A 15,359-nucleotide genomic window follows, 5' to 3' on the forward strand; every position below is an offset into this window, starting at 1 on the left:
CTATGTTGGGCAAACTCCCGTATTATATCTGTTCATTGATAAAGCAGAAAGTTGCAAGCAGCTATTGTCTGCGATCACAGGATATAGTCTTGTTAGATGTGCCAAGAGTAAGGACTGTCTTAGGTAAGACAGCTTTTATGTGTGCAGCTCCACTTGCTTGGAACAGTCTACAGGCAAAATTGAAATTGAGCATTTTTATTTCTCTGAATGTATTTAAGGCATGTCTAAATGAAATGCTTTCTGACACTCTGGGTATTTGTAAATGTTGAATATGTAAATATGATATCCTCTGTTGTTTGTATGTTGTTTTTATGTTTCATGTGGAACTAAATGATGCAGGTCTCCCTTGTAAATGAGATCGATGATCTCAAGGGACCAATCTGTCTAAATAAAGGTTTGAAATGAAATGAAATGTAACAACATGAGTAGAGAGCCACCAAGGTTTTTCAAGTCCCTCTCTTACTCCATTTTGCCAACCCAAACTTCCAGGTACATGACGGGACACCTTGCTTGTTTTTGTTGTTTGCGCTCCTCTGGCTGGGTGCTGGCAGGTGGAGGGCAGTGATGTTACGGGTGGAGGGGCAGTGATGTTAGCTGTTACACACCAGGCTCAAACTTAACACATTGCATCCTTCTTTGCAGTGTCCTTATTCCTGGAAGGGGAATCTGCAATTCCTGCAGAGTTTTGTAACCCGTTGGTCCGCACGCAAAGCGAATTTTTAAAGCCTTCTTAATTGTCTCATTGCTCCATTTCATCCCCTTTGTGGTGAGTCTGCCTAATGCCTTAAGTTGGTCTTTTGAAAACGTGTTCTTATATTTCTTGTCCCTAATTTTCATTGTTTTCTTGAGAGCTGCATTTTCCTTCCTGATTTTTCTTAGTGCAGACTTTGCTTTTTTGGTGATTCCTTCTTGGCTCTTTAATTTTCTCTTTAATTTTTTTAATAGATCTGTTTGACTGGCTGCTGGTTCCCTTGTATGCTGACTGGCTGCTAGTTCCCTTGTATGCTGACTGGCTGCTGGTTCCCTCGTATGCTGACTGGCTGCTGGTTCCCTCGTATGCTGACTGGCTGCTGGTTCCCTCGTATGCTGACTGGCTGCTGGTTCCCTCGTATGCTGACTGGCTGCTGGCTGAGTGGGTGGTGTCCGAGTGGGTGGTGTCTGTCTCTCCTCATTAGCCATGTCCTCTCTTTCTTCACCCTCACTTTCCTTTCTCTCAGTCTCCTCATCCCTTCTTCCCTCAATCTTTGAGACTAATGTAAGTAGAAGACATGGCACTGTAGATTTTCGAACATTTAAAATATTATACCGCTTAAAAATAAGAAATATTACTTTTGTTATTAAGAGTTCATGCTTTTCATGCTTGGTGGTTTTCATGAGTTCATGCTTATTATCACCTTTCACACTATAGCTGTGATCATGAGCTATGGGCTTTGTAGATACAGGTCCCGGGGTGAATCGTGGTGCAGGGGCCCTTCTCTTTTTGACCACAGGGCGATGCACGAAGATGGTGGGTATAGCCTCTGCTCTCAGCCTAGTCTTGCCCTTTTTTGTCTTGACAAACTGGTCTGCATCAAAATGTGCCTGCGGAGTGACTTGAGGTTACTTCACACACAGAACAACTCAGTTTTGTCTGCCCACATACATATTCCATAGTGGTTGAATACACAGTATTAGGAAATACTTTATACTTAATGGACATGTTATACTCATTACATACTGTATATAAAATATGACCAAGAATGTGAGACAACTTTATAGAAATTCATATCACATCTGTTACTGATGCCATTTGTCATACTTTGTTAAACTCATAAATAATAAAGTTCCATAACTTCAGTTGGGAACAAAGACCACACCTTATCTCCCCAAGGCAATTTCCCATCCAATAAGTGTGCATAACTCTTTCTCCTGTCTGTTACTCCCTCTTTCAGCACAAGAACCAGAGGGGGATTCAATGGAGCCTGAATACCTGCACTGAGACCCTCACCCTGCACCCTGAGTCTCAACTTGGTGTTTTTCAAGCCTTTCCCTGTTTTTTTGTATTAAACAAAACATTAAGCTTTCCCAATGGTGTGGTTTTCGTTTTGTAAAAAAGTGCAAATGCAGTGTTTGTATATAATTACCTCACATATTCTTTTGCTGTTGGTCGTGAAATTGCTCCTGCTGACTTGAGCCAGCCATTTTTTCCTCCGCTCTGTGTCAGTGGGGAAGCTGTACATTCGTACTCCTTTCTCGGAGCGATTTGAGCATCCCCAGGCAAACCATGGTGGCGACTAGGAGGCAGCACAGCAAACCAGGACAACACGGAGGAAAATGCACAGACAAACTGCATGACATGCTATTCAATGTTTATTGAATTCCATGTATTTTCAATGGATGTTCCTAAAACAACACATTTAACATCATCATCATCATCATCATCATCCTGCTGCTGCTGCTGCTGCTGCTGCTGCTGCTGCTGCTGCTAGTCCTTTGATAGTCACCTGTCGGTCTCCCGTCCTTTCTGAAAGCCATAAAGATGACATTAGTCATTTAGATAACTTGTGTCCTCAATTACCATGGGATTACTGAAACTACCATGAATTTAAGAAAATGGTAGAAATTAATCTAATCTGAATTTTGAAGCATTCCTTTAGATCCCCTCCCTCTAAATATATCAATAAACATTAGAAAGTGATGCTCCTGACTACCATACAAGTTTAAGAAGATAATATTGGTTTTAAAGAATTCAAAGCTATACATAAACAGCAACAGGCTCTTTAACCAAAGCACTGTTAGCCTAACATGTAAACTAGTTGTTCACACTAATCCTAATATTATCACTTAATATTAGCAAATTCTATTTAATTTTTTTAAACATATTGATGTAAATACATACACATATCGATTTGTTGTATAAATATTGTAAATCAAAACCTTTATTCACTAATAATTACCAAATATCGTAGTTCTATCTCCTGTTATCAATGTATATTCACATTGCCCGCCATGAACTTCCGGGGAACGATCCTCGTCTACAAGAACCACGTGACGATAACCGTTTTTGGACTTCCGCTGTCATAACTCTTCTATCTATATGGCGCTGCCCTCAACCAAACAACAAGACCTGTAACACAACAATGTCAGAGTCACCGGCGGCCGGCTACCCCAATAAACAGACGTTACTAACCGCTTAACAACAATGCCCCCCCCCCCCCCCCCATTCCGTGTATCGTCACACATACACACAAGTTCTTTATAAAACGTACAAACACGGCTCACAGCGAAAATGTATAACACATACATTTCCGCCATGGTCTACATGCGCTTTTACGTCGCCGCCATGTTTCAACGGGGAAACCGTATTCAACCCAACATCGTACAAGGCTGGCCTGTAAAAATACAAGTCAAGGCTACGTTTCAACACAGCGGCAACGTTGTCATATCCCAATCAATGCTGTGTGTAAAGTTATAGCGTTATACGTCTGGCTCGGTTTACTATAACACCGGTCGTCTCACCATCAAAATGCATTATAAACGCCTTCAGGTGCTTGAAGATAAATTCGACGCCATCTGTAGCTAAGCTAGCAAAGCTAACTGTGGTGGGTAGTTGAACTCAATGTATCTATATTTTGGTTTAAATAGTACAGTGGACTTCACTGTTAACATTCCTTGTTAGGTCAAATACATACTTACCTCATTATGCAAACGAGGCAGACAAATGTCCCAAGAATCCCCAACTTCACATCCAAATTCGGCCACATGTCGATGTTTCTGTCCGCAAAATGTCCGACAAATTCGCTCAGCGCTGCTCGCCCGCTCATAAGCCGCATTCACACCGCAGGACTTTCCCTGGTACTTTGGTTCTTTAGTTCCGTTAGTACCAATAATGTCGCGTTCACACCGCCGGGACTACTCAATGCCGGGAACTGTTTTGGCCATTTTCAGTCCCTGCTAGAGAGGTGGTACGAACCTGGTCATAAAAGAGTGCCGATTTCTATTCTATTTCTATTGGCTGGGCGAATTGCAAACCACGCCCCGTTAGACTCTGAATATTTTTTGTTAGGCAGCCAGTTTTTTCCTTGCTACAAAACCACATCCACACCTGAGCGAGTCGTTTTTTTTTACTTTAAAGGAGTTATGACCACACGTACTACAACACCGGAGCGGTGGATTGATGAGGAACGGCCCGTCTACACTACAGGCATCAAAAAATCTTGAAGCTGGGCGTGTCTGAAGCTTGCCGATTTTTTGCGAGCAACGCGACCAACAACCAATCACATGAATCTCCCGCCCCCGACATACAAAGCAATAGCAATGTTAAAACGAAGTAAACTGGATATAAACTCTCCAAACAGGCGAAAAACCTACCAGTTTCACCCACTGTCTCTGCCACCTCCCTCCATGCCTGGTTCCTCCGGTTTGTATCCCGGTAAATAGTTCTGGTCGTAAAGAACCGGGTGATTTGCTACCGTAATATCTCGTTTGGAATATGAGGAAATGAACTGCGGTCTGGCTCTCCCAGCTTGCATGCGGTTTGATTGGCTAGCGCTTGCACTGGCGGGATTTGCATAAACGAGATTTGATTGGCTGATGCCAAGCATCGAGCCTCAAAAGTTGTACATTGTTCCACTTTTGATGCCGATAGATGCTCGTGATGCTTGCAAAGCCACAGTGGCGTTTTCTCCTGGAGGCCAAGGGAAGCCAGGCTTCCCCTGTTTTTTCGGATTGTAGTTATAATTTTAATAAATAAATGAAAACACTTCGTTTAGTTTCGGAAATTCTTTGTTGTGTGTTGCTACCGGCCCGTCTCTCCCCCATTCTCATTGATTATTTTACAAAGAGTGAAACAGTGCCCCTCTAGATGTTACGGTGAAACAGTAGATTGCACTCTCTGTTGCGAGAGGAGGCCAGCCGAAATTTGCTTCCCTTGGTGAAAAAAAATGGGGGGATTGACCAATCAGATGAGGCTCACGTCATGCCCCTGCCAACCTGTAATTGGTCAGGGCCATGCCAAGGGAAGCCAGAGGCGGCTGGCTTCCCTTGCCTCACAATCCAATCAAATCGCATCAACTTAGTGGTGCAGTGACGCGTCCCAAAAAGCGGAAGTAAACTACGCCCGGTTTCCCTCGACAAAATAGCAATGGGATTTCTCCATAGGATTTTGGAAAATAGCTTGAAAAAAGGTCAGTGGAAAACGAACCTGTTAGTTAAATGCACGTTTTGTTCAGTCGGATAATATCCACATGTCTACTCTACTTTTATAATTTTCGAATCATAAATCTAATCGATAGAAGATAGATAGCGTCACTGCACCACTCTCACTGCCGTTAGAAAGTAGCAAGCAACTGAAGCAAGTGCAATTATGGAGGGTGGAGATTTGGAGTATTTAATAGAAAATAATTGTACTAAACTTCCGCTGCAGTAGCAGCAACAACAAATACAATCTGATGACAGGCCAATGCCCAAACTGGAGCTGTGTACAGCGAGGAACAAAGGAGCGAACCGGATGTAAAACGTTAAAGGTCTCCTGATTTAGTTTGTGAATGAATGCTTATTAGAGTTTCGGCTGGAGAGTGCGTGCGGACCTGTCGGTTAGATAACAGGCGTGTGTAAATCCTCCATCTGTATGATACAAATGTGTGTAAAATGATACCGTGCGCTGTAATCACTCATCTGGTTACGTTATTACATTGACCACCCCCCCCCCCCCAAAAGAAAGGACGTATTATTGGCTTCCCCTAATTTTTTCCCCACGCCACGCTACTGCAAAGCCATGCCATGCTCCCCACAATGCTGTTCAGCAAAGATTAAAAATCGTCTACGTCACCCCATTCAAGTGAATGGGCGAAGCGTTGAAAGCATTTTTCGATGCCTGTAGTGTAGACGGGCCGGAAGTGTCGGCGCTTCTGGCAATTTACTCTGAGGACTGGATGCAGCAGCTTCTACAGAAAGCAGTTCCCAACTCCAAATGTTTTGAGCGATGTTCGCAAAAGCTACTTGAGTGTCGTGATGCCGTTATTGTTATGTCTTGAATGTGCAATAAAACAAACAAACTGGCGAAGCTTTATTTATTGTGTCCCACCCCAAATTTGCAGAATAGAAGAATGTGAGAGCAGACAGGTGTCAGTGGTTGAATTAGTGTAATTAGTAATCATGTGACACTTTATCTTTGTACTACGGTCTGTCTGCTGAGCCTACCTATCAGGGCAGGAATTTCACTTTAAAATGATATCTGCCATAAGGCCACAGTGGCCTTGATGCCCTCTCTGACTAAGTTTTGTGGTTTAGCAGTCTGCCTCTTTTCTGATACGGCTTCAACACCAGCATATTTTGAAGGAGGAAAAAAAAATCAGCGGTGCGCTTGATTTGAGCCTGGAATGCACCGCTCGGACGGTCTATGATGACAGTTGACATAAGTCTAGGACCTATCTCCGCCCACCCCCTCACGCGTCCGTGTGCGTAGGACGGTCTAGGACAGAGGTGCCCAGTACGTCGACCGCGGTCGACCGGTCGACCGCGGGGGCAATGCTGGTAGATCGCGAGTCATTCATAAAAAAAAAAAATCCAGCTCCGTTAAAATAGACAAAACAGCTTTTGATTCCTCCTCCCTTGGCCTCCCTGCCACTTAATTCAGGAGTTTACTTGATTGACAGAAAAAGCGACCTATTGCTTTCCAGTCTGTTAACCCAGAATGCAAAGCGATACAAAATCAGTCAAGTGCCGGGAGAGACAAACAACAAAATGAGTGCGGGAACGAGCAAAAAGCTAAAGACATACCACTTCCACACAGAATGGGAGGGAGAATCTTTTTTTGTGATGTCACATTCAAAGGTTATTTGCCTTATTTGTAAAGCAAGCGTCGCTCTGCCAAAGAAAGGTAACGTGGAGAGGCATTATCGGAGTGTTCACAAGGCATATGACAGCGACTTCCCTCCGAGTAGCGAGTTGAGAAAGAGAAAGGTCATGTATTATTGCTACACAAACATTATCTCTTAGTCTTCGTGTCGCCAACTCGTTTCTAACATGCAAAAAGACAAACAAATGCGTCTATGGTCGGTGTATTTTCTATCTTTCCAATCCAGAAGAGATCTCTCTCTCCCCCGTCTGTTTGCAAGGGGGCGGGGCAGTTTACACACACGCAGCTGCTACATGCAGCAACACACGGAGGAGATGGTGGAGAGAAGCGCTCCAAGGTGTGGTTACATGTTACCCGTCTTGAGGTGGACAATGCTCGTCACCAAAAGTGTTTAGCATGTAAGGGCGGTAACACGAGCAATTTGTCTAAACATTTAGCAAAAGTGCACCACATTCAAACGGAGGAATGCACCGGGTTCGACTGTCTTTCTCGTAGCTCTGTAGCCCCATCCACGAGTAACGTTTCCACGTCAGGTGTTATGTATGCTAGCAGCAACACACGGAGTTAACTACATTATACAAACATGGGTTAATGATTAGACTTAGTAACTGAGTTATTTATTTTGTTAAAGTTTCAGCTATTCTGTTTACAGTTCTGTCATCACATTATTTAATACGATTTGTTAAAACATTGTTGTTTCTTTTGATATGAAATATTATTTATTTAATTCAAATAAAAAGCAATGTTAATTTTGTTCACAATTTGTTCAGTTAATTTAATAATATATGTATTTTTGAATCAAGTATTCATCTTTATTGTCTTCATTGTTAGTTTCCACATGCCTAAAACAACCTCAAACTAAATCTAAAAGTTGATGGCTAAATAAGAGCGTTTGAGAAATTGTGCAAGGCACACAGCAGTAGTCCGAATAGTCGATTAATCGTTTCATTAATCTATAGATTAATCGATAATCAAATTAGTCGTTTGTTGCAGCCCTATTGTAGTTATCCCATGTAAAAATAAAACGTGTTATTCAGCAACCCTTGCAATTTGGGATTTTATTTTTGGTTGGTAGACCTCGGTTAGCTGGTCATTTCAAAAGTAGCTCACCAGCCAAAAAAGTGTTGGCACCCCTGGTCTAGGACCTAGCTAGCTGATTCTCCGCTCAAGAAAAGGCTGAGGTGAGGTAAGGTTTTGTGATGATCCTGTTTGCCGTTAAGTTTTTCATTTGTCCAGCTTTAAGTGTAATTTTATGGATAACATTACTATTTCTTGCTCGTATGGTAATGCATAATTATAATATTTTGAAGTGTTTTTGTTACTACTTGGATAAGTTATGTTGCAGTTGTGTTCTTTTTTTATTATTATCTAGTGCTAGGCAGTCAGCGCTGTGTTGTTAGCTGTCAAAGACCTCTGTGCAGACTTATTTGACCACCGGCGATCGCAGACGGAAGTTCAAAGTTTGCTGCTCGTTTATATCGCCCAATTTTCAAAACGCGATCAAAATACTTGGGTAAGAATAAGAGAGACAAATAGTCTACTATATAGATGTAAAAATATGTTTGTTTGTTTTTTTGCTTTACAATTAATTAGAAAAGGGCAGGACAATTGAGAGAAAGAATGTAAGGATTTTACATGATCAGGTGATTGTAATTACATTTTCACTTATTTAATAGTAAGAAGACCTAATTGTTAATTTCTTTTTTGTGTTCCATATTTTTTAAAGTATTGCAGAGCCAACAGCATGTAATGCAGATGGAATATTTGAGGCCATTATGGAAAAGTGTGCAGACAACAACATTGATCTGAGTGGCTGCTTGACAGCAACAGCAGCTGATGGTGCAGCAGTCAATTTTGGGAAGACAAATGGTGTCCTCACCAAACTACAGGGACATGTGCCGTGGATGCTTAAAGTACATTGCATTGCCCACAGACTATAGCTATGTCTGAAGGATGCCTTCAAGGGCACATACTTTGAACAGGTAGGAGGAGTAATTATTCTATAAAATATGAAAATAGAATTTGTAATACAATGTCTGATTAATGCCTTACTAATGCCTATTTAATTCTGTATTTTCAGTTTTTCTTTGAACAAGATTGATGACCTGCTCATGAAGATTTACTCTCTCTACCGTCGTTCTCCCAAAAAATGGAGGGAGTTGAAGGCCATTGGAGAGGAACTGGAGGAGCACGTCATTAAACCAGCTCGCTCCGTGGGGACCAGGTGGATAGATCACAGGAGGAGGGCTGTTTCCTGTCTTACGACAAAAAACTACAGAAGCATTGTTACCCACCTCCAGGAAAGACAGGATGAGGCATCACCAGACAAAGAAAAGATCAGGGCAGTGTTAAGGCAGTTGACCTCACCAAAGTGTATTCTTCACATGGCACTGTATCAGGATCTTCTATCTGACCTGGCTGAACTCTCACTGAATTTCCAAGGTGATCAACTGCCCTTGTCGTGTGTGCGTAGCAGGATCCTGGCTGTACAGGCTGCGCTACGCAAACAAACAGAGAAGCCAGGCCCCTATCTCCGTCCAGTGCTTGAGTCCTTCACAACCACCAGTGAGGAATTTGCATACAATGATATTAACATCAGAAAGTCCAATGTTTCTGCTGAAGCCTTCCTTCTGTCAAGGAAAAACATAGTTGACAACATCATTGCGGCCATTGGTGAGAGATTCTCTACTTTCTCCACCGACCCTGTACTCCTGGCTGCCGAAATTTTCGATCCCATCAATTTCCCAACAGAACCAAATTTCTTAGAGGAGTTTGGGGAGGAGGAAATCCATCATTTGTGTAAACACTTCGAGCCCCTCCTGACCAAAAATGGCTGCAATGTGCCTGAGGTAGACAAAGAATGGTTCAGAGCCAAACACGACATTGTGCGTCACCATAGTAGGGAAACTTTCCTCCCATTATGGTCCAGATTCTTGTTGGAGAAGGGAAGAATGTACCCCAATCTGCTGCACTTAATACAAATAGTCCTAGTTTTTCCTGTCTCTACCTCTCAAGTTGAACGGCAGTTCTCAGTAATGAAGAGAATGCAGGGCGATTGGCGTTTAAGCCTGCACACTTCAACAATTGAAGATCTACTCCTCATCAAATCCTAGGGTTGTGCTCCTGCTGAATATCAAAGTGATGAAGCTGTGGCAAGATGGTGGGCAGCTGGCATCAACAAAAGGAGACCCAATATTCATCCCTATGGTCAAAGGAACCCCAAAAGTCCAAATCTCCCTGACTCGTCATCATCTCCATCTTCAAGTGACTCAGAATAAGGACGCACCTTGACGTAGGCCCACTACCACAGTCTCACAGTGAGCCAAACATGTATCTGCTATAAGAATCCTTTGTAGTTTTAATAAAGAATTTGTTTAATTGCAATTTGGTGTCCATTGAATGCTTAATAAATATATATAAAAGTATTGTAAATGCATATACAATCGTAGTCACTTCATATCGTATGTTAAATCATTGTTTTAATTTATGGCCTTGGTGCCCTGGCTTTTGGCCTTTGTGCCCTTAAAAAATTGACAACTCAAAAGGCCAAGTGGCCTTGCCCCTAAAATGACGAAATTCCAGGCCTACCTATATATATCATGTACAGCGGGTGGGCTTTATACCCCCTCCCCCGTGTAGTTCTTCTTCTCTCGTTTTTTTTTGTATTCGCCGTGAAGTGGTTTTGCGGCCTGCCAGTAAACCCAGAGAAGAAGAAGACGAAGTGACGTCAGCGTAATCTTGCCTCAGGGAAAGTACTGCGGTGTGAATGCGATTGGCACTAGCCCCCTGGCGGATTCAGTGCCGTGGTACTTTAGTGCCAGCACTAAAGTACGGCAAGTCCTGCGGTGTGAAAGCGGCTATAGTGACGAGACCCTGCTCAGACCCTGCGGAAACCTCGTAGACGAAAGCAATGCGCATGCGCGAAGTCGTCTGGAGCCTCCTCCCAATACCCCTCCTCGACTCCTCCTTTCCCTCACTCGCGTCCCTTCCTTGCATCTTAGCTCCGCCTCCGTAAGATGCGAGCGAGAGACACGAGGAGGTGATGCGAGGACAGAGGAGTCCTCAGGTATTAATTGGGATGTCCTCGTTCACTCAAACGTCACTCTTAGACGACGTCTGTTAATGATGACATGCGAACAGCTGTATCCCCTCTCATCGGGCTTAACTGAATAACCCCTTAGAACTGGCCCATTTCTGGTTAAATATTTATTTAAATGAATGAATCTTTCTCTTGTTAGTCAAGGAATTCAATGTATGATGGTTTGTCCTGCTTTTGTGTTCCGTTTTGGTGTAAAATGTAGCCTACATTTAAATACAAATATAATTATAGTAATGTGAAGCCTTTTAGAAATGAATTGCACATAATAATTCCCACGGAGCTGTGAGCACTTATACATTTATGTGACGCTTTTCCACTCATCTTCCAGTTGTAGGTTTTCCTCTGTTGAAATCATAGACTCTATATATAAATGGACGTAGTGTCCGTGACGTCACCCATAGGATTCTGCCGAGAGTTGCCGAGAAGCCCTTAGTAGGCGGAGGCGGCCACTAACGGCTTGACAGCGACGTCAGAGTGTAATCTCGCCTGCTCAGGGCCGTGGGAAGTAGGGGTGCTGAGGGTGCTGCAGCACCCCCTGGTGGAGTACAGGGGATCTGCACTTCAAAAAGATATAATAAAAAAAAAAAAACGAATTTTCAGCCTTGATGTAACAACATTCATAATTAAGTAAAGATAACACCCTTTTCAACCCGGTAACATTTTCCATTTGCCCTGTACGATGGGCGCCGTAGTGATGAAAGTGGGGGATGTTGGCTTAGCAGGCGCCCGCAGCTCACAGCCAAAGTGAGAGAGATAGAGAGAGGGGATACCGCGGTACCGGCGGGGGTGTTGTTAGCTTCTGCTGCGCTAACGGATATAAGAAGCTGCTTCTACAATAATGTGGAGAGAGAGTTCTGTCCTGTCAGACTGAGAGGCTCAGTGAGGTGAAGGACTCTAAGGGTTTGGATAGTTCACTTTAGTCTAAGTTATCTCATTGAGTCTCAAACGTTTTGATCACAATTTATGTAAACAAAGGCACACCTTTTATAATTATTAGGATAAATAAAAACAGGTTTGAAATCATTCCAATGTATACTATAGGACAGTAAACCAAAAATATTGTTTAAAACTGGAGAGATTTAAAAATATAAAAAAATATAAACACAAATAAAATAAGTTACATTTATTTGTTATTGGCTATGGTAGGTTATTGGAAATGTTCACATACTTATTTGATTAATAAAATGTAAACCGATCTTTTTCATATGGGTGTTTAGAGTTGTACCCTCTAGATCAGTCTCTAGTAATTGAGCGCTCAAAGTGCACCAGATTGAAGCATTTGACTTTAAAATGTTAAAAAATCTTCCCGGGGGGGTACCCCTGGACCCCCCTAGAGGATGTGAAGTCCACCCCTCCAATTAAAACATGTTATAATACTAAATACATTTGAAGCCTTGTTATATAAGCTGTCCACCATGTCAATATGTTTCTCTTTTTGTAGTGTATTTGTCTTTTGCGGAGGTTTTTCATTGCCAGCTAAAATCTTGCCTATAGGGCAGCACATTGGTCAGAAGCAGCCCTGGTGTCATCCCCACAGCACCCCCCATTTGAAACATGTTCCCACGGCTATGCGCCTGCTCCAAATAAGGGCAAAGAGGCGGAGCCGAGGCGGGACCTGCTGCCTCCGAACTGGAAGTAAACAGAGCTAGCTCAGGCTAAGAAGCTAAGCTAACATGATACGTGCACACCAAGTTAATGCTAACAGTGTAGTTCCCCTATATAAACGTTACATTCATAATCAAATGAGACAATCTGCAAGAGAATTAGCTATGTTTTGTTATTCTTAATGCTTGTCATTCACACATTAAGAAAAGACGGACTCCACCGCCCGGCCCCGGACCTAAAGGAGCAGCAGTGGGCTAGCTCCGGGACGCCGGCTGGAGCTAGACCCCTGCGGCTCCGTTAGCTCCGGCGGCCACCACTGGGATAATTGGGTCCCCTATTAACATTTGCTCCCGTTTAGCATTATCGGCGTCATAGCCATAGACTATAAAAGTCTTACCCAAGGCTGAATCATAAACTAAAATGTATATAGTATAAAGGGTTACGTCCTTAGCTGGCTAATAAGTAACAAGCTAAGCTACCAAGCACACAAACACCTGCGAACGGGACATGTATAATATTATCATTTTAGACTTCTTGGAAGTTCTGTTAGTACATTCAAGCGCACAGCACACAATTTTAATTGTCTGGTATTTGTAACAATATTCCCTAAAAGGCACAATCACCACGAACACGACTAAAGCTAAAGGGTCAAGTACAGTAACTACAACTAACTAACGTTGTAGCCTCTATGGTTGTAGCCTAGCAGAGTGGACAAGTTGCTGTTAGCTGACAGTGAGGCATGTACATGTCCATCAAAGTGACCACGCCCTAATTTATGCAAAAGCTTTAAGGCTTAATATTAATTAAACAGATGACTTGAGAAAAAATTGGGGGGGTGAAAAAATTCACCCCCCCAATCCATATTCATGAAGGGGGGATCTAACTATACAGAGAATATGGTTTTTTGAACCAAGATGTAAACATGTTTAATTCTGCTCTAAAGTTGGGCATTTTAACATTGGGGTCTATGGAAATTGCTCCCTTCTGCAGACTGCTCCTACTGGCCACTAGATGAACTGCAGTTTGAGGCACTTCCGCATTGGCGTCCCGGCTCTTCCCCAGAGTTTGCCGCTTGGTTGAAATCGACCAGCTGTGAAGGTGGGGGCGGGGCTTTTATACGCGAGTGGTGAAAACACTTCCGCGTAGTCTGCTCGCGTGTATCCTCCCTTTCGTCTCCTCCCGCACCCCTCCTCCCTCACCCCTCCTCGACTCCTCCGTGTGCATTTCAGCTATTGGGACGTCCTTCAAAATGGCGTGTCTTGATCGATTTCCGGGTCAAGTCCCGGAGGAGGGGAAGAGAGGAGTTGAGGAGGGGTATTGGGATGAGGCTTGGGTTTCCATGGAGGAAAATGTGACTGCAACGTATTAACGGTTAACTCAAAAATCCTTGTTATGCTGTGTTTTAAATACAGCTGTATAGGGGAGGGGGAGGGGAGAGTTGGTCTCACGTTGGAACAATTTAAATTCAATGTAGGGAATTTCAACGTTGAAAAACCGGCATCTATATTTCATTGATTCAACAAAAAAATGTCAAACGTTGAAATGGTATCTGTAATAACACATCGAATCAACATTGATTTTTCAACCTCAACCAAAAATAACCAATGTAACCAAAATCCAATGTTAAATGAATGTCTTTTGCTATCTGGGGCAAGTGTGCAGGTGTGCGTCATATGAGAGGCCCCGCCTTACATTTTCCGCCACAGATTTGGGGAAATTAGTCCGTGCGCAAAGCATTGTGGGGATTTTAAGGACGCAAAAGAGGCTTCTCAATTCTTAAATTTCCCCTCCTCAACTCCCCTCCTCGAGACTTAGTCCCGCCCACAGGAGATGCGAGCAGAGGACCGAGGAGGGGAACCGAGGAGAGAGGAGGGGAAGCAGCAGACATTTAAAGAAATGAGAACTCCTCTCCTCTGAGCGGTCATATTAAAGCGACGTCCATTCATTATTACGTGGCAACAGCTGCATCAGCAGTCGAGTGTTTTGTCATAGCGCTTTATTTTATAATCTCTGTTAGATCAGCTGAACATTGTTACCCCACATATTTACTTTGAATTCATTGAGAGTGCGGTATAATGAGACAATAACAGGTTACAGATGCGGACACACACACACAAATATATTTATATAAATATATACAATTTGAAGTATGAGACCACTCTCATAATAATGTAACACAATCAAAGACTGGTTATATCCACCCCTCTCTCTGGTCACTGAAATGGGGAATTTAAATTACGGGCCAAAAGTTGTATTTACAAGTATTAAAAGTAAGCAGAGGACACCAAACCAACTGAGACCCGTCTGTCCTCCGCATCTACACACCGTACCACACACACACCTACACACTGTACCACACACACCTACAGCTCCTAAAGCATAATCAGGCTACAGCCGTTGTGTATTTTATTATGTGAAGCACTAAATGGTCTTAGAAAAATATCGACTCTTTGTTTGTAGATATCTACTAAACTAAATCAAATAAAGAGAGTGGGCCTGTTATACTGAGTGATATATATTATACACACTGCTCTGCTTTCTGCACGGACCTCACAGCTGTTCTCTCTGGAAACATCGCGACGCGATGAAAGCAGTTTCTAAAATAATATCCAGGGGATGCATGCAGAGCTGTCATTGGCTGAGATAAGTCCGGCCGTGCGTCACGCCTCCACCGTTCCCGGAAATGCATCCGCGGAGGAGCCGTGGAGGAACCATCAGTGTATCCTGGGTTATAGCTCCTCCAGAGAGCCTCCTGGACGCTCGATCCTCGATCCTCCAATTTCAAAAACCCTTGCGGAGAATGGTTGAACCGACGCA

General features: G+C 43.0%; 1 protein-coding gene across 6 annotated transcripts in view; it reads left to right on the forward strand.

Annotated features, from left to right (window-relative positions):
• The window catches only part of LOC307014196 (uncharacterized protein), a 34,827-nt gene extending 24,673 nt beyond the window's left edge, over nucleotides 1-10,154 (forward strand). Inside the window, exons 4-5 of one of the 6 annotated variants that reach the window (XR_013801179.1) lie at nucleotides 8,565-8,820; nucleotides 8,919-10,154. Coding sequence is in view for 3 of the 6 variants with exons in the window: in XM_079642003.1 (XP_079498129.1) it covers nucleotides 946-1,175 (230 nt within the window). In the remaining 3 variants the exon portion in view is untranslated. Of the gene's footprint in view, nucleotides 1-642; nucleotides 2,997-8,564; nucleotides 8,821-8,918 lie in introns of those variants that run through there. The other 5 variants (XR_013801180.1, XR_013801181.1, XM_079642005.1 and 2 more) reach the window with 5 other exon arrangements.
• Nucleotides 10,155-15,359: the final 5,205 nt, after the last annotated feature.

Source organism: Notothenia rossii, assembly GCF_949606895.1.
Source record: "Notothenia rossii genome assembly, chromosome: 8".
NCBI classification, from domain to species: domain Eukaryota; kingdom Metazoa; phylum Chordata; class Actinopteri; order Perciformes; family Nototheniidae; genus Notothenia; species Notothenia rossii.